The 25132-nt window shown below is 51.9% G+C and overlaps 1 protein-coding gene and 1 pseudogene across 1 annotated transcript; both read right to left on the reverse strand.

Annotated features, from left to right (window-relative positions):
* Positions 1-608: 608 nt before the first annotated feature.
* Positions 609-14829, reverse strand: GRHPR (glyoxylate and hydroxypyruvate reductase). The gene is given in 9 exon segments (NM_001131350.1): positions 609-938; positions 5451-5581; positions 6919-7054; positions 7730-7834; positions 8980-9068; positions 10874-10990; positions 11541-11613; positions 12559-12689; positions 14694-14829. Coding segments are annotated over 9 exon segments (987 nt in total). The 5' UTR covers positions 14777-14829; the 3' UTR covers positions 609-816.
* On the reverse strand, positions 945-3418 carry LOC129047786 (mitochondrial intermembrane space import and assembly protein 40-like; annotated as a pseudogene).
* Positions 14830-25132: the final 10303 nt, after the last annotated feature.

The raw sequence follows: 25132 nt of genomic DNA on the forward strand, positions 1-25132 counted from the left end.
GAGGGGCTGGGGGGACAGAATGGGCAAAGGGAACAATATGTGTAGGTGCTGAAACTAATTTTAAAATTAAACCCACCTACCTCTAATCGTTCTGACCAAAATACGAGTGTTACGTCCTTACCTAGTTCTCATTTCTTCCAGTTAACTCCTTTTCTGGAAGTGCTCTTTAATTTTCCTGATGGTCTAGGTATCAAGATTCAAGTGCCATGGTCACAACTGGGTTCTGCTTGTCCCATCCTTGGTGAGGGACAAGTGAAGGAATCTGGGCAGAGAAGATGAGGAGTAAGGTGGTTTAGACATGTTCCAATAAGGAAAATGCCTAGGGCTGAGGGCTGGGGTGGGAAGCAGAGCCAGGCCGATCATTGGATGCTGTGACTTTGAAACATGCTCTTTGTATTTTAAAAGTTTTTTTTGAAACAGTGTCTTGCTACATTGCCCAGGTTAAGCGTAGTGGCGATTTAAACAGTGATCATAGCACACTGCAGCCTTGAACTGGCCTCAAAGGATCCTTCCCGCTCAGCCTCCTGAGTTGCTGGGACTATAGGGGTACGTCACCGCACCCAGCCATATCCACTTGTTAGCTTCCCCATTTACAGGCCAAGACGGTCTCTCAGAGAATTATTTAATAATAGAATTACCATACGTTTGGCTCAAGTGTGTCCAACACCAATGTGACAAGTACATATATCAGAATCACTGTTTCCTCACAGAATCACACTTTCCCTTGGCTCTGCCTGTGGATCCAAATCAAGCCTGGGTGCGTCTGACAATACCAGGGCACGGTTTGCTTCCTGGCCCTCCATCTCTACTGTGTGGCTACAGCTTGAGTTCACTAGGCATCGGCTCCCCTCTCAGGCCAGCCAGCAAGTTGTTAGCTGCCAATAAGGACATGGTGTTGCGGGTTCTGTGGGTGGCACTGCCAATGTGGGGCAGGATCACTGGAAAGGAGAGAGAGAGAAAGAGGGAGATAAGAAGGGTGGTTCAGCAGCCTTCAACTGGGCTGTTTTCATGGCTTGGGTTTGCCCGTAACAAGAATAAAGAGAGACTACCTCATGGTTCCATGCTTTGCCTTCTTTCCCACCGTCACTAAGCTTGACACTCCCCCAGAGCTGAGGTTCAGATAACAGAGTGAAGGGCCTCCAGGTTACTAAAACCCAGTCACAATGTGATGAAAGATTTGTATTCTAGGGCTGGGCGCAATGGCTCACGCCTGTAAATCCCAGCACTTTGGGAGGCCAAGGCAGGCAGATCACTTGAGCTCAGGAGCTTGAGACCAGCCTGGGCAACATGGCAAAACCCCATCTCTACAAAAAATAAAAAAATTTAGCCAGGCGTAGTGGCCCACACCTATAGTCCCCGCTACTTGGGAGGTTGAGGCAGGAGGATTGTTTGGGCCTGGGAGGCAGAGGTTGCAATAAGCTGAGATTGCACCATTGCACTCTAGCCTGGATGACAGAGGGAGACTGTCTCAAACAAAAAAATGGTGAACGCATAGGAGTTTAGCACTGGCCACCTGTACCATGTGCCCTTGAAAATGATGCTACATGACCACAAGGTTTCTGATCTACAGAAATAACTCCAAAATGAAATGCTGAACAGCACAGTTATCTCTGATCCCACCCCAGAGCAAGTGAACTTACTTGCCTCCAAAGAACTGTCAGCTGGGTGCAGTGGCATATTCCTGTAGTCCCAGCTACTCCGGAGGCTGAGATGCAAGGGTAGCTTGAGCCCAAGAGTTCGAGGCCAGCCTGGACCACATAGTGAGACATCATCTTTACCAAATAAACCCCATAAAACTGCTTTTGGGTTTTTTCCAGGTAGAAATCATGTTTCCTTTTAATTGAGTACATTTTATTCTTTAAATTTTATCATTATTGTAATAGGGTCTTTGTTGCCCAGGCTGGTCTTGAACTCCTGGCCTCAAGTGATTCTCCTGTCTTGGCCTCCCAAAGGGCTGCGATTACAGGTGTGAGCCACTGCCCCCAGCCATAATTCAGTACTTAATTCACAGAGTTTCTTCTCTCTGGTAACGATTAGGTCCCCTCCTCTCAAGAACACTGCATCTGATCAAACTGAGAGCCAGAATGAACATGGACCCCAAACCAGAGCTTTCAGAATAACAATGAACAGCAAAAACCAGCCTTTCCCTACACTTAGGAAGGGACTGTGACTGGCAGGGTCCAAATTTTCACCATCCAAATAGAAAACCCAGAGCTGAATGCCAACATGGAAACCAAAATATGTCAGGAATGAAGTATAGTACTCCTTTACATACTCAAGGTCAGGATGGGTTTGGAGAAATTTGCATCTGACTATTTGGCCTCTTCTAGTAGAGAAGAGTTTTTGAGACAGGGTCTTGCTTTGTTGCCCAGGCTGGAGTGCCATGGCACAATCAGCTTACTACAGCCTCAACCTCCTAGGCTCAAGCGATCCTCCCACCTCAGCCTCCTGAGCAGCTAGGACTAGAGGTGCATACCACTACACATGGTTAATTTTTTATTTTTTATAGGGATGGGGTTTCACTATGTTGCCCAGGCTAGATTCGAACTCTTGATCTCAGGTGATCCTCCCACCTTCGCCTCCTGAAGTGCTGGGATTACAGGTGTGAGCCACCCTAATCAGCCCCACCCCAACATTTCAGACATATAACGAATCAGAATAAATCCGTTCACTCACAAGAAACATTCCTGGATAATGGTTTTTGGTTGCTGAGATTGAATAGCACATTATTTCAAAGTGGCAAAATTCAGGGCCATCTAGGAGAATTCAAAAGTGGTGGCTACATTTGCCGACAGGTTTACACAGGACACATATAAACAACCCCCATTTTTTTCAGCCTATATGTCAAGAGGCCAAGACCCCTGATCATCAAAATATGTTATTTTGTACATTACAGTTTACAGGACAACAGAGGGAAAGATACTTTGTTGGAGGGTGACTAAATGGCATTTTGCAAAAGGTCCCTGTCACTCTGAAGGGGTGGAAGGACTGGAGTCCTCTGGCCTTCATTAACTTGACCCCTCCCCCTCTTTGGTTGCAGTGGCCTCAGTGGGAGCTGCCACTTCTACATGTTCTGCGGGCTTTTCCTCTACCTCTTCCTCACCTTCTTGGGGACAAAGATCCGGGTATTTCTGCATGCATTCCTGCATGGCCCCAATTGGTCTACACAGTCTGATCCCTTGACATTCTCCATACTATAGTGGAAGCAGGAAAAGTCCAGCTTGAATTGTTTCCCACAGGGGCCGCTGGCCATTCCCCCAAGGCACAGGCAGTTCCAGTTAATGTCTCCATTTGGCAGCCTCAATCCATGCTCCCCCCATAGGGATCACTGGGGTCATCAGCTGTGTTGCTTGGAGCTGCATGGTCTTTTTTCATCACAAGTGATTGGATCCTTCCCTTCCTGCCGGTACTAGGACATGGCTGCAGCCCAGTGCTTAGATTTTATAGAAGCAGCAGTGGCGACTGCAGCTTCATGCCCTGACTGCCCTCTCCTCAGACCAAGAACTGCCTTTTGAAGCAGTCCGGGGACCCTGAGCTGAATTCCAGGACCTGGGGTGGGCGAGAGCCCTGACATCACACCCAGTGCTCCTTGCAGGCTGGGGTGGGGGGAGGGACGGGAGAGTTTCCAAGGGCTGCAATAATGGGAGCATTCACGGGAAGGCAGCTAAAGACCTTTTGTTTAGGTTTCCATTCCAGAATCCAAATTAAGGGCAGAGACTGGCCCAGACAACCTAAGGCCCTGATCACTCTGTCAGTCTGGAGGTATAAACTCCACCAGCTACCTGAACAGATCTTAATATAAAGAATCATTAACTACGCATCAAGTTGTTAACTCACTGAGCAGGTGACAAAAACCCAAACAAACCACAAAGTGTGGTCCCAGGACCAGCAGCATCAGTGGCATCTGGGAGCCGTGAGGAGCACACTCTCTCAGACCCCACCCCAGACCTGATGAAATAGAAACTCTCGGGATGGGGCTAGCAACCTGTGTTTGATCAATCACTCCTCCAGGTGATTCTGACGAACACAAAAGTATGAGAATTGGCCGGACACTCATGCCTGTAATCCCAGCACTTTGGGAGGCTGAGGCAGTTGGATCATCTGAGGTCAGGAATTCGAGACCAGCCTGGCCAACATGGACAAACCCCATCTCTACTAAAAATACAAAAATTGGTTGGGCCTGGTGGTGCACGCCTGTAATCCCAGCTACTCGGGAAGCTGAGGCAGGAGAATCGCTTGAACCCAGGAGGCAGGGGTTGCAGTGAGTTCAGATTGCACCACTGCACCCCAGCCTGGGTGACAGAGCGAGACTCTGTCTCAAAAAAAAAAAAAAAAAAAATTATGAGAACCACTGCACTATGGTAGCACAGAGGTAGCAACTGCCAGAGGCACTTCTGGTGCTGCAACTCAGACTTCTGTGGCATGGGCACTGACTGGCTGTTGCTCTTGTCTCTGAGCAGGGCTCAATGGGGCTGGTTCACCAAGTGCTGGAAAAACTGCAAACTGGATTCCGCAGCCACTATGGGAAGGAACTGTTGCTGCTAGATGAAGAAGTGCTGCTGCCATTCCCCCAAAGACAGGAAGGGAGGGCAGGAGGGAGCAGGCCCTTCCACACCCACACTGACAGGGCCTGCCAGTGCAGCTGGTACAGCAGAAATGGGGTGTGCAGAGGCCTGGCCCCAGCCCCACAAAGCAGAAGAGAGAAGGGGGCTTTGTTGTGAAACAACAGCTTGAAAAACTGGCACGAGTTATAAATATTGGCATTGTCATTACACTTTTAATTTTTCACACCTAAACTGGTAATAGCAATTTATAGTAACAGGTTTTACACATGAGTCACTGTGGTATAACACATGTAGACATGTAGTCAGCCCACTTTGTTGTTGTTGTTGTTGTTGTTTTTGAGATGGAGTCTCACTCTGCCGCCCAGGCTGAAGTGCAGTGGCACAATCTCGGCTCACTGCAACCTGTGCCTCCTGGGTTCAAGCGATTCTTCTGCCTCAGCCTCCCAAACAGCTGGGACTATAGGCATGCACCACCATACCCAGCTAATTTTTGTATTTTTAGTAGAGATGGGGTTTCACCATATTGGCCAGGTTGGTCTCGAACTCCTGACCTCGTGATCCACCCACCTCAGCCTCCCAAAGTGCTGGGATTACAGGCATGAGCCACCACGCCCGGCCCACTCTTTTTTTTTCTTTTTTTTAAACAAATCCACTCACCTACATTCTGTTCCTTTAGGGACAGAGACCCAGCAGAGCATGCGCAAGAGGACTGCTCCTGTCATACACCCATGTCACTAACAACATAAAACATTTATGGTCCCTGGTGTGTCCCTTTGGGTTCAGCACCTGCTCACACTAGCTCCACACCCAGCCCCTCGGGACCCCCTCAAAAACACTGGTCCTGCAGGGCAGCAGGGAGTTTGCATCAGAAAGTGAAGTTCTTACCACAGTTCTTCAGGGTCAGGAGAGGGTGGTTTGTAGGCAGTGGTTCTGGGCTCGTCACATCCAGTCCAGCAGCTGCAATCTTACCACTGGCCAAGGCCTGGTACAGGTCGTCCTGGTTTACGACGTCGCCCCTGGGAATGACAGTGGTGACATGGGTACCCCGAAGATCCCTCCTCCCAGGCCACCTTTGAGGCAGAACCACCTACAGAATGAATTTTTCCACTCAACTGGAACTTGGCACTGACTTTTAAAGCAGTTAAGTCTTAGGTATACTTACAGTATGTCTGTAAGTCTTATATACTCAGAGAACTCCAGCCCTGCCTCCTTCTAGCTGTGTGACCTTGGGCAAGTGTCTCAAATTATCTACTCTGTGAGATAAGGAGAATACCCCCTAACTCCCAGGCATGTTGGGAGGATTAAAGCTTTCTTACATGCTCTACTGCATGAACAGGGCCCAGAAGGGCATCTGTGTTAGGCCCCATCCAAGTGTTTCTGATCTGGTTGACCCCCAGACCCCCAATGAGAAGCACCACAGTGTGCTATCAGGTACCTGTCTAAACCAGGGCAGAGGAATGAGCACACCCCTAACCACATCCATCAAAGGGAGCGACGACTGAAGGCAAGAAGTCATCTTCTAGAGACTGTATATTGTGCACTAAGTAATACTTGTGCACTAATGAGTAATACAGGGTCCTGGGCTGTCCTGGGTACACGCAGGCACCCAGTACACGGCAGCTGTGACTGCTGCCAGCCAGCAGTGCGAGCCCTGTGGTCCTGCATGTTTCACTCTTCCATTCCCAGGTCACCTGTTTTGTAGCTAAACGTTGGTAATTACAGGTACTTTTGGGGTGGATGAGTCCTCGGGATGACCTCACCCAATCCCCCTTCCCCTAAACTGATGTAAACTGGCTTAAGGGGCACCAGCTAGGAAGGGCTTGGAGTGGCAGAGAAGGAAGGTCTGACCCCCATACATGCCCAGTGGCCTGAAGGCACCCCTAGGGACAGTGTGAGGAGCTACAACCACGTGAGTTTTAGGGTCTGTCTGCCCAGGAGCATAATGTTCAAAGTATCACTGAACCACAGCCAGCCAAAGCCAGGCTCAGCAGTGTGGGAGGCGGCCTCCAGAGGGCCCTTCAGATCCCGAAGTCCAGCCCTTTGTGGTGGAGGACAATGGGCCTGCCGAGGCTCCCTGGGAACACTCCCTGAAGACACACTGCTGTGTGCCAGGCCCTGCCGGGCGGGGGCCACTGCTGAGAAGCAGACAGGCCAGGCCCACTCCAACGGCTCTTCTTCCCTGTGCGAAGCTCTCGTGTATTCCCACGAATTTCTGAGTTGGTTGTCTGGTTTATGGAAACCAGCAAGCTCAGCCTGGGGTCTCATCAACAACCCACAGGGAAGAAAATCTCCAGATGGCAGCAGTGGGGACGGCTCCTCTCCAGGCTTGCTGGGTAAGGTGGCCCTAGGATACCTGCTGATGTTGATGAACACAGCTGTTTCCTTCATCTTCTGGAAGAAGTCCTTGTTGCAGAGTCCCTCAGTTGCAGGCGTTAAGGAGCAGGCCACGACGATGAAATCAGACTGGGCAGCCAGCTCAGGGGTAGACACTGAGGGAGGGCAGGACTCCATCAGGCACTGAGTCCCAGGCTAGGGACAACCAGATGGTGGGAGATCAGCCCCTTGCTCCCGACTCCCTAACAGAAACTCCCAAGATGCTTCCTGAAGGCCGAGTCTCTACCTGGACAACTCTCATGGGTGCACAAAGTCAAATCACACATAGTGGGATCTGGACCACTCTGGCTTTAACTACCTTCAGGGCCCAAAGTGCCCAGGGGCGTGGGGAATGCTTGAGATCCAGCCTGCCTTCTGCTCACCAGGCTGTGGACCCGCCAGGGGCTGGATCTGCCTGGACTAAGGGGCGCACACAAAGGCTAGGGTAGTACTTGCCAGTTTATGAAGGAGAAGACAGTGAAAGTGCCCAGCCCTTCCTCACACCCACCACCATCCCCACTGCTCCGCCCACAATGGGGAATGGTAACAAAGGACTCTGAAAGACGGAGCCCTGGACTGCTCTGCTGGCACGGAGAGGACCTGGGTAAGTCCCTGTGCCCCCTGAGTGGGCCTGTGTCCAGGGGCAGGTAGATTAAACATCTACCAGACACAGCAGCCCCTGGACATGCCTGGAGCTCCTGCCCTCTGCCTGAAAATGCCACCACTGAGAGAAAATGCAGCCTCTCAACTGGGCACAGATAAGCTCCTGTGGAAATCAAGGCTTCACTTACCAAACTCTGCCTGGAATTCCGCTGCTTCCTCAGGCCTGGGCTGGCGCCCTGTGTACAGAAATCTCTGGACACCAAATGGTTTCAGACGCCGAGCAATGGCCTGGCCTAAAGCAAGGAGAGTTCATGTCTCGTCCCCAGTCCCGCAAAGGGTAGGGGCACCACCCAGCATCTCCGGAACAGCGGCCCTCAGGGTAGATCCTTTTCATCAGCACAGCCCGAGTTGCCTGCTCCTGTCTCCTCCAAAGTGGGTGGGGGGCTGGCTGCCCCACTGTAACTAGCCCCCAGCCAGCCCACACTGCCCCAGGGATCTGGAGACAGCACCTCAGCTCCCCTGAGGCTGTCACTGGCTGATGCTGTCCTCACATGGTCCAAGCCATCTGGAAAGCCATTCAGGTTTTTCCTAACCTCTGAGAACTGGAGAGAGTTTTCACAAAGGAGACGCCTGGTCAAGCAGTCCCCTCTGCTTCTGTGAATGCAGTCTCAGACCCCATTTGACTTTTTGGTGGCACTGCCAAACTGCCAGCTTCACCCCAAACTTACAATTTTCATGTAAGCTGCTGCTGAGACAGATTTGTACAGTTGGATTTTCAGGCTCAGAACATGCCCCAAAGCTGCTGGTTCCTCCAAGCAACTCTCTAGTGAAAGGCCGGGCTGTTTGTTGGCTAGACAGGTTCTCCACACTCTCTACCCTCACCCGCACCCCCGCACCAGGCAGGATGACAGAGAACCACCAACAGATACCTGCTTGGCTAGGCCCAAGCCCTTCTGCCAGGCTTCTCCAAATAAGGGCCACTGGAAGAAAAGTGGCTCTGCCTCATCTGCAGAACTGCAGATCAACTCTGCCCACTGAGCCCTCTGGCCCCCGAGTTAGGGCTTCGTGAGTCAGATACCTTCCAGAACGCAAGCCGGAGGTGTTGGGGGAATGGGCTCTCTCACGGCAACCACTCCTAACGGCCCCAACACAACATTTGTAGTCTTCATCTGTTCTTTATGGAGCTGGAATCATGAAGCCCCCTGACCCTTAGGCAACTTGCTTTTATCACCTGGTGAGTTCTTAAGGAATCCTGCTTTGGTTTATTTATGTATTTGCCTGTGTTTTACAAAGCTGTATCCCTCACTAGAGATATGTCTGCTGCAAGCAAAGTGCCCTGACAGCATGTGGGTCTTCTCAGCCTTCAGACACGTGATGCCAGGGATGCAAACCAAGCTGTGAGAGCTGGGGCGGGCAAGCGGGCAGGTGGGAGCCTCACCTATGCGCCCCAGCCCGATGATGCCGACAGTGCTCTGCGTGAGTCCATAGCCACACAGCCAGAGGGGCTTCCACGAGGTCCAGCCACCACTAGGGGAGAGAGAGGAGCCGCTGAGAACCCAGCACCTCTGACTGTGGTCCAAGGTATAAACCCACCCTCCGGGTCAGGGACTGAGAGTGGGATGAGGCACCGCCACTCAGCACTGCAGATGAGCAGCAGAAATGACTCCACCTTTAAAGCCGCCAGGGACACAGAACTTGAGGGTGGGAAGGGGCCTTACTGGCTCTCATCCTATTTTGCAGATGGGAAAACAAACCGGAAAGGGTGACCTGCCTGAGGTCACACAACCAGGGGAGAGTTGAGAGCAACAGGCTGCAAACTCAGGATTTACGATTCCAAAACAAGTTCTCTTGGCACTTTAGGGCAGCAACAAAGAGTACAGCCACAGGGCCCACCCTGCTGCCCTGGGCAAGAGACGGAGGCTGCCCTGAGCCACCTCCAGTAGATGTGCTGACTCCCCAGACAGGACGGTGAGCAGGACTCAGCACTGTCTACTCTGCTCCATGCCCCGTGCCGGGGCCCACGCTGCTGACCACGCACTGTGAGAGCCTGCGTTTGCACGCCTCCCAGCTGGACTCAGGCCAGTCCCTCCATCTGCACGTGGAATGCTTCCCCCAACTTTTTTTTTTTTTTTTTTTTTTTTTTGAGACAGGGTCTTGCTCTGTCACCCAGATTGGAGCACAGTGACATGATCTCGGTTCACTGCAGCCTCTGCCTCCCGGGTTGAAGCAATCCTCCCACCTCAGCCTCCCGAGTAGTTGGGACTACAGGCATGTAACACCACGCCTGCCTAATTTTTGTATTTTTTGTAGAGACAGACTTTTGCCATGTTGCCCAAGCTATTCTCCAACTCCTGAGGCTCAAACAATCTGCCTGTCTCGGCCTCCCAAAGTGCTGGAATTACAGGTGTGAGCCCCCGCGCCCGGCCAACTCTAACTCTTGATATACAGGTCGAAATCCCTGATCTGAAACCTTCAGGCTAGATTTTAAAATTGTTTGGCCTTTAGAAAGGCAGCATGGTGCATGTGGTAGATTCCACACATCACCCTCTGCAGTGTCTGGGCAGCACCCTGTTTTAAAAGTGTTACATTTGCAGCAAAACTTAGGAAAGTCACATTAAATGGGAGAAATAAAAGCCTTAAACAGTCTCCTGTTAGTATGAAAGAACTTTCAGCTGTCTGAGCTTTTTAGATTTTGGGATCTGAGGGATGGTGGACCTGCAGCTTTCAGGACTCAAGCGGACGCCCACCTGCTACTTATTCTGTGAAGCCCTCCCTGATCCACACTCTCTCTGCCAGCCCTCACCCACCAGCAGAACTTGTTTGTCCTCCCTCATCCTCTTCTCTCACCACTTCCCTTTCTGCCTTTATTGCAGCTCTGCTTTGTGCTTTATTTTAGCTGAGTCCTTACTCAATGGGGCACACCTGGGGTCAGGGACTATGCATGGGCTGGACTGGCACAGTGATCAGGATCCAGTGCTGAGCAGAGCCAACGTTCCTGCCAGGCGTTCACTTATGTTTTTTTTTTTTTTTTTTTGAGACGGGGTCTCACACCATCACCTGGGCTGGAGTGCAATGGTGTGATCTCAGCTCACTGCAACCTCTGTCTCCTGGGTTCACATGATTCTCCTGCCTCAGCCTCCCAAGTAGTTGGGATTACAGGGACCCCCCACCACACCCGGCTAATTTTTTTTTTGTATTTTTACTAGAGACGGGGTTTCACTATGTTGGCCAGACTGGTCTTGAACTCCTAACCTCATGATCCGCTCACCTTGGCCTCCCAAAGTGCTGGGATTACAGGCGTGAGCCACCGCGCCTGGTCTGCGTTCACTTACTTCTTCACTTCCTCGATGGCCTCTGGCAACCGACGGCAGGTGGTAAGTAGCAGGGAGACTGCGAGTTCGGCGGTGGTATCTGTCAGGACATCTGGGGTGTAGCCAACTCGGATCCCACTACGAATCAAACATCTGGTGGTAACATCAGCCTCAACCACATTTACCAATGTCTCCTGCTGGGACATTTCTTTTCCATGGAGTTACTTTGCTCCCTCTTTGATCTGCCTGCCAGGAAGCTCAGAACTATACATGAGCACTCAAAACGGGCAGTCCTCATTCCTATTTAGATTATCTCCCACTTTGGAAGGATATGAAGATGGAAGATCAGGGTTCAGGGACTGAACAAGTAACTTAACCTTTCTGAATTTCCTCATCTGAAACGGAAAGAATAATACCTGCCTTTGCTACTTCAAGGTATTGCTGTGGGGATCAAAAAAGATAATGAATGTGAAAGGTGCCACCTACACAGAAGTTACCCACTGTTTCTGCCCGCTGGGGTTTATTGTAACTGACCTGTGCACATGTGGACAGATTCTATCATCAGCCACCTCACATTCTCCCCGAATGGCTGAGGGATATGAAGTAAAAACAAACCAACAGCTCTTCTTTCTTTCTCTCATAGCCACCCCTCTCTCTAGGCCCCCTCCAGATCCCAAGCTGCAGTTACCGCTTCTTGATTTCATCCAAAGCCAAGTGGTCGAAGCCCGCAGACATGGTGCTGATGACTTTGAGATTGGCCCCTGTTGTGTAGAAAGTGCATTGTTAGTATCTTTCCTCGAGGAACTCAAAGCCACAGCACTGGGGACTATCATGGGGACACTGCTTATTATTGTTTTCTTAGAATAAGAGGCTGACATCTCTGTTCTTCAGTTAAAACTCTGAATAATTCCCTTTGACAGCCTCAGACACTGCAGCTCAGGGAGGTTAAGTGGCCTGGCTCAGTCACAGGCAGAGCCGGGTTCACCTCAGGGCCTCTGCCACCAAGGCCCCGCTCTTACCCACTGGACTGTCCACCCAGCGAGGCCTCGGGTCTTCTTCAGCCACGCTGGGGCCTCCCCCATGGACACCTCCAAGAGTGCCAAGAAGGTGGCTGGGACGTGACCCTCTCTACCCTCTCCTGCAAGCAGGACACCAGAAAGCTTCCGGGCCAAGGCCAGGGCATGGGGTGGCTCAGCACTGACTCACAAGGGTCCTTCCCATCTGGCAGCCTCTGTGTCTGAACCTTTTCTCAAAACTGTCACAACAGCCTCACAGGGGGAGGTTTACCCTTCCACGGGCTGAGACCCGTGGCTGCGGTTGCGGAAAGACATCCTGCTGGGGCTTGGCACTGAGCTAGGTCCTCCCTCATACTATGCACACGCCCAGAAGGGGCAGGGTCTTGCTGGAGGTCACAGAGCAAGGCTGTGGCAGGGCTGGAGAACCCAGGGCCTTGGATGCACTTCCCCACACCCGCAGTCTCCATACCGCGGTCTTTGCCTTCCCAGGGCCCGCCGCCAAGGGGTTCACAGCAGGAGGGAGGGGCAGTGCCTGTGCCAGAGCAAGCTATCTGCCCGCTCGGGCCTGGTATTGCAGGAAACGCCCTCAGAACCCAGACAGCACTGCAGAGCAGCCCAGGAGCCAGCAGCACAGGCTGGGGGCCCACAGGGCCAAGCCACCCTCGAGTCCGCCGCCCACCCAGTGTGCACCTGCGGCATCCAGGATCCTCTTGTCCACGCAGTCGGAGAGGAGGCAGAGCAGGCCGTGGGCCCCCGCCACACCTCGCTCTAGCTCCTTGGCGGGGATGGGCTCATCCGAGTCCCACTGCTCCACCTCACAGCTGCGGGGAAAGGGAGGCCCTCAGGAGAAGCAGGAGCCGCACACCTGTCCCCGCCCCTTCCAGCTGGGAATCCTGGCCTCTGATGACCCTGGCCTCAGGCTGCTCCGGGCTGAGGGGAGGCAGGGTCAGGCAGGTGTGGTCTCAGAACTGTTCCGAGACAGCAGGTGACAGGTGAAGGGCTGAGGGGCCCCCGAGCAGAGCCTAAGCTGCAAGTGGGGAGGCATGGGGACGGCTCTCAGGTCAGCACAGAGAAGAGATTTCCCACATTCACAGGGGCTGGGTGGCCAACTGCAGGGAAGGCCTGTGGGGGGGCAGGGTGTGCCTCAGGTGCGGGGCCTGGACTCCATGCCCTGTTGCATCTCTTCCTGTCCGTGGAGTCCATGAAATAGAAAACTCTCATAGTTGGACTGGGCCAGGAAAGATAAGGTCAAGGACACCCAACGCTTCCACGGCAGCTCACAGGAACCGGATATTTGTCCCAGTGATGCACGGTGCCTCCTGGCCCTTGCCACGGAATTCAGTACAGCCAGCACGTGTGGAGCCTCTATGTGGCAGGACACAGGAGCTACTCGCACCTCCTGACCGAGCCTGGGGCACTGACCACCTTTCATCCACCTCCCCATGAGCAGGGCACAGTGTGAGCTACTGTTACCATGGGCGCGGTTGCTGCCTTCCACCTTCTCCTGCTCAGTACAATTGGGTCCTTGGCAAAGGTTTTGTTGCAGTGAACAAAATTTGAAAATCTCATATGCCCCTAGAACTGGCTGCTGAGGCTGGGTTGCATCCTCTTCCTATCTTAACATTGGAAACGCAAACCTGATCAAATGCAGTGATCAGATAGCAGTCAGACACTTCTGAGTACAAGCCCCAGCTCCTCCACCTGGGAGCTGCGTGGCTTTGGGAAGAAACTTAACCCTAAATCCAGCCTCCAGTTTTTAATCTGTGCAATGGGAATTATAATACTGACTTCACAGTGCTGCCAGGATTAAAAGTTTATGTATATTAAGCACCTGGCAAGGTTGGCCCACAAAAAGGGTTCCATTTAGCAAGGGTGGGCCAGGTGCAGTGGTTCATGCCTGTAATCCCAGCACTTTGGGAGGCTGAGGTGGGAGGATCCCTTCGTACAGGAGTTCAAGACCAGCCTGGGCAACACAGTGAGACCCTCATCTCTGCAAAAAATAAAAAATTAGCCAGGCATGGTGGTGCATGCCTGTAGTAGTCCCAGCTACTTGGGAGGCTGAGGTGGAAGTATCTCTTGAGTCCAGGAGGTTGAGGCTGCAGTGAGGTATAATTGTGCCACTGCACTCCAGCCTGGGTGAGAGTGAGACCCTGTCTTAACAATTAATTTAAAGGGTCCTCAGGCCGGTCATGGTGACTCGCACCTGTAATCCCAACACTTTGGGAGGCTGAGGCAGGAGGATCTCTTGAGCCCAGGAATTTGAGACCAGCCCGAGCAACAACAGAGTGAGACCTCCGCCTCTACAAAAAAAAAAAAAGATCAGAAAATTAGCCGGTGGTGACTGTTTGCGCCTGTAGTCCCAGCTACTCGGGAAGCTCAGGTGGGAGAACTGATTGGGCCCAAGAAGTCGAGGCTGCAGTGAGCCACAATCGATCGAGCCACTGCACTCCAGCCTGTGCAGCAGACTGAGACTGTCTCAAAAAAAAAATAAAGATAAGTAAATATAAAGAAAAAGAGTCATCAAAGGCCCCTGCCAAACGTCCAAGGGGCCTGGTCAGTGACCGCCATGTCCCTGACCCCACGTGCCCTGTGGGAGCGTGGAGAATTAGCCTGGACCTTGCCTCGGGGGCAATCTCCCCTCTCCAAAGCCGGAACTGCAGGTCCCAGCGTCGTCTTAAGAGGAGAACTGGGCCCCAGAGAACTTTCTCCGAGCCTCCTCAAAACTCCAAGCCTGCCCCAGCCGGCCACAAGGCCCAAACGCCCCGCCCGGCTCTCCGGTCCCTGGGACCGCCCTGCCCCTCCCCCACGGGGCGCGAGGCTCTTACTCTGCCGCCCGGGCGAGCGCGACCCTGCCCTCGGCGGGTATCCTGCGGGTGACGAACACCTTCATGAGTCGCACCGGTCTCATCCGCCGTGCAGCCGCCGACCCGGACCTGGCAGGACAGAAGCTGGCCCGCGAATGTAGCTGGGCCGGGGCGGGACCACGCTGGAGTGGGCGGGACAGACGTCGCGCGCGGCGTGCGCGGGGGGTGTGGCTTCGCGTGAGGGAGGGCGGGGTTGCGGCTGGGCGGTGACTGTGCGTGCTCGGGGAGTGACAGTGACCCTACACAGTGTCCTTGTGTGTGGGGGGGTGTGCGCCTCGTGCCACTGGGGAATCAGGGCCCCGGGAGAGAGGGGGCAGTATCCTGTCCAAGGCCTCATGGGAGCCCTGCTTTCTGTACACGCTCAGGGTCCTGTTTCCACAGGCTCAGGCCTTAAGAGACTGAAAGCCCCCACTTTCTGTCTCTTGGGTTGGCCCAGGGTAGAAACCCAGGTTCCAGGCTGTGAGGAAGTCCAGGACACACAGAGAGGTCATGTGTAGGTGTTCAGGCCAACAGCACAGCCGGGGGTCCAGCTGACAGCCAGCGTCAATGACCAGAGGTATGAGTGAGGAAGCCTTCGGGTGACTCCAGGCCAGCTCCCACCTGACTACAGCTACAACCGCACGAAAGAGCCTTTAGGAGAATCACTGGCTGAGCCCAGTCAACCCCAGAACCATAAGAGATGATAATGCACTGATTGCTGTTGCTCTAAGCCGTTCAATTTTGGAGTAATTCTTTATGTAGCAATAAATAAGTGATACGCTATGTGTGCGAAAGCCAGAAGCCATAAGAGTACAACTAATTCTCCATTAAAAAATTAACCGTACCATCCTGAATGCATCTGATCTTGGAAACTAAGCCTGGTTAGGGCTTGCACGGGAGACTGCCTGGAAATACCAGGTGCCTGTAAATACCAGGCTTATGTTTATCCAAAAAATAAAAAATTAAAAAAAAATTAACAAAATCATAAGACAACAAACTGGGAAAAATAACATATACTTGCAACTCATTTTATAGACAAGGGGTTAATTTCCTTATTGCACAAATAGTTCCTAAGACAAAGATGCCCAGCTTATCTGAATAAGCAAAGGATATCAATGGACAGTTTATAGAAAAGGAAATGGCTTTTAAATGTATGGCTGGGCGCGGTGGCTCATGCCTGTAATCCCAGCACTTTGGGAGGCCGAGGCAGGCCGATCACTTGAGGTCAGGAGTTTGAGACCAGCCTGGACAACATGGTGAAACTCTGTCTCTACTGAAAATACAAACATTAGGTGGGCGTGGTAGCACATGCCTGTAATTCCAGCTACTCAGGAGGCTGAGGCAGGAGAATTGCTCGTGAGTCCAGGAGATGGAGGTTGCAGTGAGCTGAGATCCCATCACTACACTCCAGCCTGGGTGACAGAGTGAGACGCTGTCTAAAACAAACAAACAAAAAAAAGATGAAAAGTGCTCAACTTGACTCACAAAAGAACTGCATATTAAAATTACAGCAAGATACCAATGTAAAAAATAATACATTGGGTAAACAGGTGCTTTCATATGTTGCTGGTAGGAGTGTAAATCAGCAACTTCAATAAAAAAGTTTGGCAGTAGCTATCAAAATTTAGACTGCACATCTTTTTTGACCCAGAAATTTTGCTTTTAGGAATTTACCTTACAGACGTATTCACACATGTGCAAAATGCCATCTGCCAAAGGCTCTTCATTTTGGCATTGTTGGAATAGTAAAATATGGGAAACAACCTAAAGGTCCATCCATAGGGGACTGTTCATTACGTATGCTTCATTCCTACAGTGAAATACCCTGCATCAATCAAAAGAGTGAGGCAGCCCTGTGCGTACCAATGTGGAATGATCTCCAAGATGTACTGTCCAGTGAGAAAACAGGGTGATGCAAAGTGCATATGTTACCATTTATAGGAGAAAGTATATGCCCATTCTTTTTTTTTTTTTTTTTTGAGACAGGATCTCAGTCTGTTATCTAGGCTGGAGTGCAATGGTGCGATCTTGGCTCACTGCAACCTCCACCTTCTGTGCTCCAATGATCCTCCCACCTCAGCCTCCTGGCAGCTGGAACCACGGGCTCTTGCCACCACAGCCAGCTAATTTTTTGTATTTTTTGTAGAGACAAGGTTTCACTATGTTGACTGGGCTTGTCTCGAACTCCTGGGCTCAAAGCAATCCACTTCCAAAGTTCTGGGATTACAGGCGTGAGCCACGACACCTGGCCACCTATTTCTGTGTGTTAAATATCCCTGGAAAGATGTACAAGAAACATCTTTCTTGTTTCTTTGGAAACAGGCCGGGTGCAGTGGCGCATGGTTTGTAATTCCAGCACTTTGGGAGGCTGAGTCAGGAGCATTGCTTGAGCCCAGGAGTTTGAGACAAGCCTGGGCAACATAGCGAGACCCTGTCTCTACATTAAAAAAAAATTTTTTTTAATTACCCAGGCATAGTGGTGTGCACCTGTAGTCCCAGTTACTTGGGAAACTGAAGTAGGAAGATTGCTTGAGCCTGGGAGGTTGGGGCTGCAGTGAACTGTGATTGTGCCATGGCACTCCAGCCTGGGCAACAGAGTGAGACCCTGTCTCTAACAAAAAAAAAAAAGAAAAGAAAAAAGAAGAAACTGGGGACAGTGGCTGCCTCTGGGGAGAAGACCTGGTGAAGTGGGACAGAGTAAGAGAGACACAATTTTCACCCTTTGGGAATTTGCATCTTGTGCATTTATTATCTACTCTCAAAATAAAGAAAACATTCATTTAAAAATAGCACTTGGCCAGGCGCAGTGGCTCACGCCTGTAATCCCAGTACTTTGGGAGGCTGAGGCAGGTGGATCACCTGAGCTTAGGCGTTCCAGACCAGCCTGGCCAACATGGTGAAGCCCCATCTCTACTAAAAATACAAAAAAATTGGCCAGGCTTGGTGGCAGGTGCCCATAATCCAAACTACTCAGGAGGCTGAGGCAGGATAATTGCTTGAACCCAGGGGACGGAGGTTGCAGTGAGCCAAGATCACATCACTTTACTCCAGCCTGGGCTACAGAGTGAGACTCTGTCTCAAAAGAAAACAAAAAATAAACAAACAAAAAAACTCTGCCTCAAAAATAAATAAATAAAATAAAATAAATAAAAATAGCATTTGGCCAGGTTTGGTGGCTGATTCCTGTAATCCCAGCACTTTGGGAGGCTAAAGCAGGAGGACTGCTTGAGGTCAGGAGTTCAGGCTCCCCCGCCCCATCTTTACAGAAAAATTTAAAAATTAGCTGGTTGTGGTGGCTGAGTCCCAGAAGGCTGAGGCAGGAGGACTACTTCAGCCCAGGAGTTCAAGGTTACAGTAAGCTATGATTGCACCACTGCACTCCAGCCTGGGCGACAGAGTGAGACTCTGTCTCAATAATAATAATAATAGTCTCCAAAACACTTCTTTTCTTGCTGTCATTTTGAGTCCTTGCACACTAAATATCAATTCCCCTGCCTTAGCTCTGGCCTTGCCCGTTCACGGCTCAGGTGTCTCCCAGGCTGCGCTTCTACGCTGATGACTCGAGTGAGCAGCTCCAGCCCCCATCACCCAGCTTCAGAGCCATAGCCGCCTCTCTCCTGCCTCCTCCACCTGAGCATCCTCAGGTATCTGGAACTCAACACCTGCCAAACCCAATTCATCCACCTTCTCCCCAATACCTCACCTGACACCTGCGCCTCTCCCACATATCCATCAAAGGGACAGCCACCCCAAGCCAATACCTAGAAGTCACCCCTCACTCATATATTTCACCCCTCCCACTCCCACAGGCTTGTATTGTGGTTGAGAGCTTGGGTCTGGAGCCAGGGTGCTGGGTGTGAATCCAAGCTCGGCCTCTTGGTAATGGTGTGACTTAAGCAAATGACTTCATCGTTCTTGCCTTCAGCTTCCTGTCTGTAGACTGGGGAGAGCAACACATGCACCCCACACATGGTGAAACATGGAAGCCTTAGTGAGTGACCATGTCCAGTGCTCAGGGCAGTGTCTGGAACTTACTAAGAGCTCCCGAAATGCCAGCTACTTATTATGATGACTGGTTTTACCCAATGAAGCCCAGGTCAGGCCTCCTCTGCTTAGCAGATCCCTCTTCCTGTGCCCTCAGCTGGCTCTGTTCCTACCACCCAGTAGCACTTATTGAGCCCCAGCTGTGTGCATTGCTTTGGGGGAGGGGACCCATTAACCTTCCGTGTCCCCTCCTGGCCCCGGTGGACAGGTTTCTCCCATACCCAGTGCCCTTGTTTGTACTTGCATATGGGAGGAGCTGGGCTCAGGATTAACAGAGAACACTTACTGGTTAACAGAGGCCGAAGGGCCTGGCCTGGGGACAGGAAAACACCTCCTTTTATCAATGTTTGATGTGTTTCAGAAATGTTCCCTGGCCTGGGAACACAGATAATGGTCTGAGGGTAAGACACTTATTCACGTGTTACTTAAGAGAGGGAAGTAGCAGGGTGGAGCTGTGGCCGGGATCCAGGTGGCCCAGGGACTTGCTGTGTGATCTTCAGCAGGTGATGTCACCTCTCTGTGAATATCATACCAGTTCCCTCATTTGGGCCCTCATGGGGCAGAATGTATTCAGATCAAATCAGGGGAGAAGAGCTCACTCTGTTGTCCACTGGGCCTCCCAGGCCTAGGAGCAGGTAACTGAACAGCCCTGGAACAGAAGTGAGGCCAGCGGAACCGAGGGGCAGGCCTGGGCCCCTCCGCTTGTCCTAAGCTGGCTTCGGCTTCTGTGTCTCTGACCAACGGCCAAACCAGGGTTGGTTTCCTTGAATGGATTCGTATTTGTGAAGTACCCATATATGTGTGTCGTGCTGTTGTAAGCACTATATATATCCTCTCAACAAGCCAGGAGGCAGGTGCTATTATTATCCCCATGTTACAGATGAGGAAACTGAGGCACACAGAAGTTTTTAATAATGTCTTGTTAGTGGCAGAGTAGAGTTTAAACCCACTGGCTCCAGAGCCTGGGACCCTCACTTCTCTCCCCCATAGCTTCAGTGCCTGAGGAATGTCTAGCGTGGCCCAGGGCCCATGCAAATGCTGCCTTGTGTGACAATCGCAGTAACCCTCAAGGGTAAGTGTTACACCCATTGTGTGGCTGAAGAAACTGAAGCTTAGGAAGATGATCTAACCTCACCAAGGTCAAACAGCTTATAAGCAGGGGGGAGCCGGGATGCAGACGCAGGTCGCTCTGACCGAAAACCCTGGGGCTGCCGTGACCTCACATGGTCCCATGCGCTTCCTCCAGCCAGTCAGCAGATGACCCAGGCCCGGGTGCCTCATAATATTGGGCGTTTCATATAGGGAACTGCACCAAGTATTGAAGAGGTCATTTCTGGATTGAGACTGCCCCTGTCCAGGCTCCTGAGAGTACACACATCAGACCAGTCTCAGACACCAGTCTGTGTGACCAAAGGCGCTTGCCTGGAACAGTGTGGCCAGCGTGGAACAGACCTAGCATGGATGGTCAGGACACCCAGGCCCTGGGAATGGGGGTGGTCCCTGACTGCATCCCCCAGCCCATTCTGACAGCCCGTCCACACGGACACAGACACCTTAACACACTCAAAAAGGACTCTCCTCGGGATGACCTTCACTCCCACCCCCAAATCCTAAGATACACCTGCCAGTCCCCCAGCCTCTGGGGCAGTGGGTGTCATCCTTGGCCGCATCACCCTCCAAACAAGTCTCAGGGCTGGATGGCATTATCGTCTCTTCTGGTTCCAGGGTTGACTGGGCTCAGCCAGTGGTTCTCGTTCAGGCTCTTTTGTGCGGTTGTAGCTGTAGTCAGATAGGAGTTGGCCTGGAGTCATCCGAAGACCTCCTCACCCATACATCTGGTCATTGATGCTGGCTGTCAGCTGAGCCCCTGGCCGTGCTGTTGGCCTGAACACCTACACATGACCTCTCAGTGTGTCCTGGACTTCCTCACAGCCTGGAACCTGGGTTTCAATCCTGGGCCAACGCAAGAGACAGAAAAAGTGGGGGCTTTCAGTCTCTTAAGGCCTGAGCCTGTGGAAACAGGACCCTGAGCATGTAGAGAAAGCAGGGCTCCCATGAGGCCTTGAACGAGATACTGCCCCTCTCCCCCAGGGCCCTGATTCTTCATTCATAAAGTGTGAGGAAGATGTACTAGAGCAGGGACTAGCCAACTTTTTCTTCAAAGGGCCAGGGTGTCAATATTTTAACATTGTGGCCCATACTGTCTTTGTTGCTGCTCCTTAATGTCACCATTCTGGCACAAGAGTAGCCACGGACAATACATAAACAAAGGGTGCAGCCGGGTTCCAATAAAACTTTATGTATGGCCATTAAAATTTGAATTCGCATGGCTTTTATTTATCACAAAATATTCTTTGGGTTGTTTTTTTTTTTTTTTTTTTCTGAGCAAGACCCATTCTTAGCATGGGATTCATACGAAAATAGGTGGCCAGATTTGGCTTGTGGGTGTCATTTGTCCCTAAGCCTCTGGACTTGGGCAGAGCTTCTCACTTTAACTTGAAAAGGAATTACTTGGGGATCTTGTTAAAATGCAGATTCTGATTCAGTGCATTCGGCAGAGGCCAGAGAACCTGCATTTCCTTTGAGTTCCCGGGTGATGCTGCTGCTGCTGCTGGTCTGCAGACCACACTTTGAGAATCATCCAGCTCAGCCAGTCTCTCAGGTTCAAAGTGTGGCTCTGCACTGAAAGAATGCTCAGTCAGAAGCCTGGACACACTCAGGGGCCTGAAATTTTTTTTTTCCCTTCCCTTCCCTTCCCTTCCCTTCCCTTTCCTTTCTTTTTTTTTTTTTTTTTCTTTTGACAGGGGTGTCACTCTGTCACCCAGGCGGGAGTGCTGTGGTGAAATCTCAGCTCACTGCAACCTCTGCCGCCCAGTCTCAAGGGATCCTCCCACCTCAGCCTCCCAAATAGCTGGGATTACCAGCGCATACCACCACACCTGGCTAATTTTTGTATTTTTTGTAGAGATGGGGTTTCACAATGTTGGCCAGGCTGGTCTCGAACTCCTGGCCTCAAGCGATCCCGGGCCAGCATTTTCTGTGTAACCTTCATCTCTGTCCCATGTTTTTCCTGCTTTATTTATTTCCTTGTTTTTTGTGTCTCCCGCCAGTCCAGCCTCCCCCAGCTAGAACACAAGCTCCTTGAGAGTCGGGCCTTGTTGCTGGGTTGCCCCACAGTCTGGCACCATGCAGGTGCTCAGTCAATATTCGTTAAATAAACAAATGAATGAGGCAGGGGGTGCCTGGTTGGCCTCCCTTATCGCCCATCCCCACGGGGACTTCGTCATTCTATCACCACCTAGTGGGCACTTTTGTGTACTGCGAGGTGGGGGAGAAAAATGCCCATGTTTGAGTCTGATCCAGGCCGAAAGTAGAGAGATGTGGGCAGAGAGATGCCCCCTCTGGTGCCCCTGTATCCGTGTTTTTGTCTGCTTGCACAGAGTTCCTCGGAGAGCCTTCCTGGAGAAGGCAGCATTTGAGCTGAGCAATGAAGACAATATGCTTTGGAATGGTAGGAATGCGAGAGGGAGAAAAGGCATTTCTGGCAGAACAAACGGTGAGCAAAGGCCTGGAGGCTGGAGCGCGTCGGCATCGCCAAAGGGAGGAGAAGCAGCAGCAGCTGAGATGGGCAGTGGAAGGTGAGGTCAGATCAGGGCGTAAGGAGGCGGAGAGCCGCCCCAAGGGAAGGGAACTTGCTCTGAGAGTGAGTGATCCGTGCCAGGCACTCCACACACGAGTTCGTTTAATCCCCACAAAGGCCAGTGAAGTTGATTTTAGGACCCCCAATTTACAGACGAAGAAACTGAGGCTCAGGTCAGTGGAGGGACTTGCCCACGGTCACACAGCCGGTAAGGAGCAGAACTGGGTTTGAATAGAGATCATCTGACCGACTCTCTCTTCTCTGAGGGGGCCCTGCCTCTGGTCTGTGCTTGGTGAGGGGTGGCGCAGGGCACATGCTGGAAGCCCGTTATACAGATACGGAAACTGAAGCCCAGACAGGGAGAACATTTTCTGATGACGCACAGCAAGCAAGGCCCAGTGTGGCTTTCACCCCGGCCCTGCCTGGGCTTTTGTCTGATGGCTGGAAGCTGATGCTCCCATACAAGGGACATGAGCAGCTGGCCACAGAGGGTAGCAGAGAGCCCAGTCGGGACCCCTTGGCCAGCCCAGACCCCTGGGAAATGTGCTCAGGCTTCGGCTCCCAGTGAGGTGTGGCCCTGGGGGCAGGGTAAGTGTGCAGAGCTGCAGGCTGGGGGGCCAGGCCTCCCTGAGGAAGGAAGGGAGGCATAGCAGGACCTGCCCCCAGGCTGTCCAGAGGCCCGCCTCCCCAGGGCAGTGGGGGTGGGGAAGAAGGCCACCCAGTTCTCCCAGCTCATCAGCAGACCTGGGTTGCCCCCAGACTCAGCCTGCTGCAGCCTTGTACCCCACACACGAAACCACTTGCCCCTTTCTCAGCCCCTCAGTCTGCTCTTCTGGGGAGCAGAGGGCCCCAGCCTGGAAGATTCAGAGGGGCGACGGAGCCATCCCTACTCAGACAGGATCAGGCTTCAAACTATGTGATGTTCACCCCACAACAAGCCTTCAAGTGGGCACTGTTAGGATTCTCACTTTCAAGTCAAGACAACTGCGGCTCAGAGAGCCTCAAGTCCTTCTGCCTGAAGGACCTGCCCAAGGTCACCACGCTTGAGCTGGACTCAAATCCAGGTGAAGGTAACTGCTGTGGTTTGAACGTCCTCTCCAAAACTCATGTTGAAATTTAATTGCGGCTGGGTATGGTGGCACATGCCTGTAATCTCAGCTACTCAGGAGGCTGAGGCAGGAGAATCGCTTGAACCCAGGAGGCAGAGGTTGCAGTGAGCTAAAATGGTGCCACTGCACTCCAGGCTGGGTGATAAGAATGAAAGTCCATCTCAAAAAATAAAAATAAAATAAAATAAAATTTAATTGCTATTGTGACAGTGTTGAGAAATGGGTCCTTTGGGGTGATTGGGTCATGAGGTGCTCTGCCCTCATGAAGAGATTAATGCAGTTATTGTAGGAGTGGGTTACTTATGGCAAGAGTGAGCTTCTGATAAAAGGATAAGTTTGGCCCCATTTCCCTCTCTGTCTTGTGTGCATGCTGGCCATATGATGCCTTTTGCCGCAGGTTGACTGTCTCCAGATGCTGGCACTATTTTTCTAGACTTCCCATCCTCCAGAACCATGAGCCAAATACAGTTATTTTCTGTATAAGTTACCCAGTCTGCGGTATTCTGTGATAGCAGCGGAAAATAGATTAAGATTAAGACAGTAACACTGAAGCATGTGACCACAGTCCTGATGGCTGCCCTGTCCTGACGTGCCAGCCAACCCCAGTGGCTCCTTCAGCTACATCTGCTTATTCATCCATAGCCTCAAGGCATCATGATTGCAGCCCTCTGGCTTTGTGCTAATGTGGCCCCCACATACATACCCCACTTCTCCCTCGGACCCTCTCCTTTTACCTTCCCAGCTTCAAGCCTGGGAGTGACACAGGGCAAGGACAGGGTAGGGTCTAAGCCTTTTCATGGTTCCAGTGCCCAGCTTGGGTCCCCACAGGGTGAACACTCTATAGACATATTCTGTGTAAGTGAGTACATCCCTGTAAATGGGGATACCATTCCCAGTTTTTAAGTGGGAAAGCTGAGGGTTAACAGGGGACAGTGTCCTGCCCGGGTCGCCACCAAGTTCAAGGCAGAGCAGCGCCCTGTCCAGGCTTCTTGGCATCCAGCCTCAGGTTTCCTCTCTGGGGTGATGCAGCCTAACAAAGCTCACTCAGCAGCTAGCACTACCTGAAGTCCTGCACGTGAATCAGAAAGCTAGCACCTTGGGCCGCTTTTCTGCCAGGCATTGGCCGATCGCGCAGATGCCCAGCTGGCCCCTCTGGCACGCAAACACCTGGAATGTGCATTGGTTGGAGACCGCCAGGAAAAGATTACCGTGGTCAGATTTCTAGGGCTCCCTGGGAAGGAGTGCATTCTTTCTGTTGGGGATTTTTTACCAGAGCAGTTTCCTTAATCCTTCTCAGGGCACAGCTGGGATTTAGTAATGAGTTGTAACAGCCTGAATGGTTGATTCTCTGAGCCGGGACCCAGCTGTTCGTTCTTGAACAAGCTGGGCTTCTCTTTTCCAGAGGTCCTGGCTCAGCTACCACAGGGTGAGGTTGGGAGCAGGAATCCAGAACCAGCGTCACACCACCGCTCACAGGGGCAGAGCCTGTGCCCTCATTGTACAGATGGAGCCACGGAGGCCCAGAGAGGCTGTGAGGTGGGGTGGAGTCAAGAGACAAGGTGGGCGGAACAACTTTGTGTGCTAAGACTCAACTGTGGGTGGAGCCAAGGGGAGGGGCTACCTCCCAG

Source organism: Pongo abelii, chromosome 13 (genome assembly GCF_028885655.2).
Source record: "Pongo abelii isolate AG06213 chromosome 13, NHGRI_mPonAbe1-v2.0_pri, whole genome shotgun sequence".
Taxonomy (NCBI): Eukaryota; Metazoa; Chordata; class Mammalia; order Primates; family Hominidae; genus Pongo; species Pongo abelii.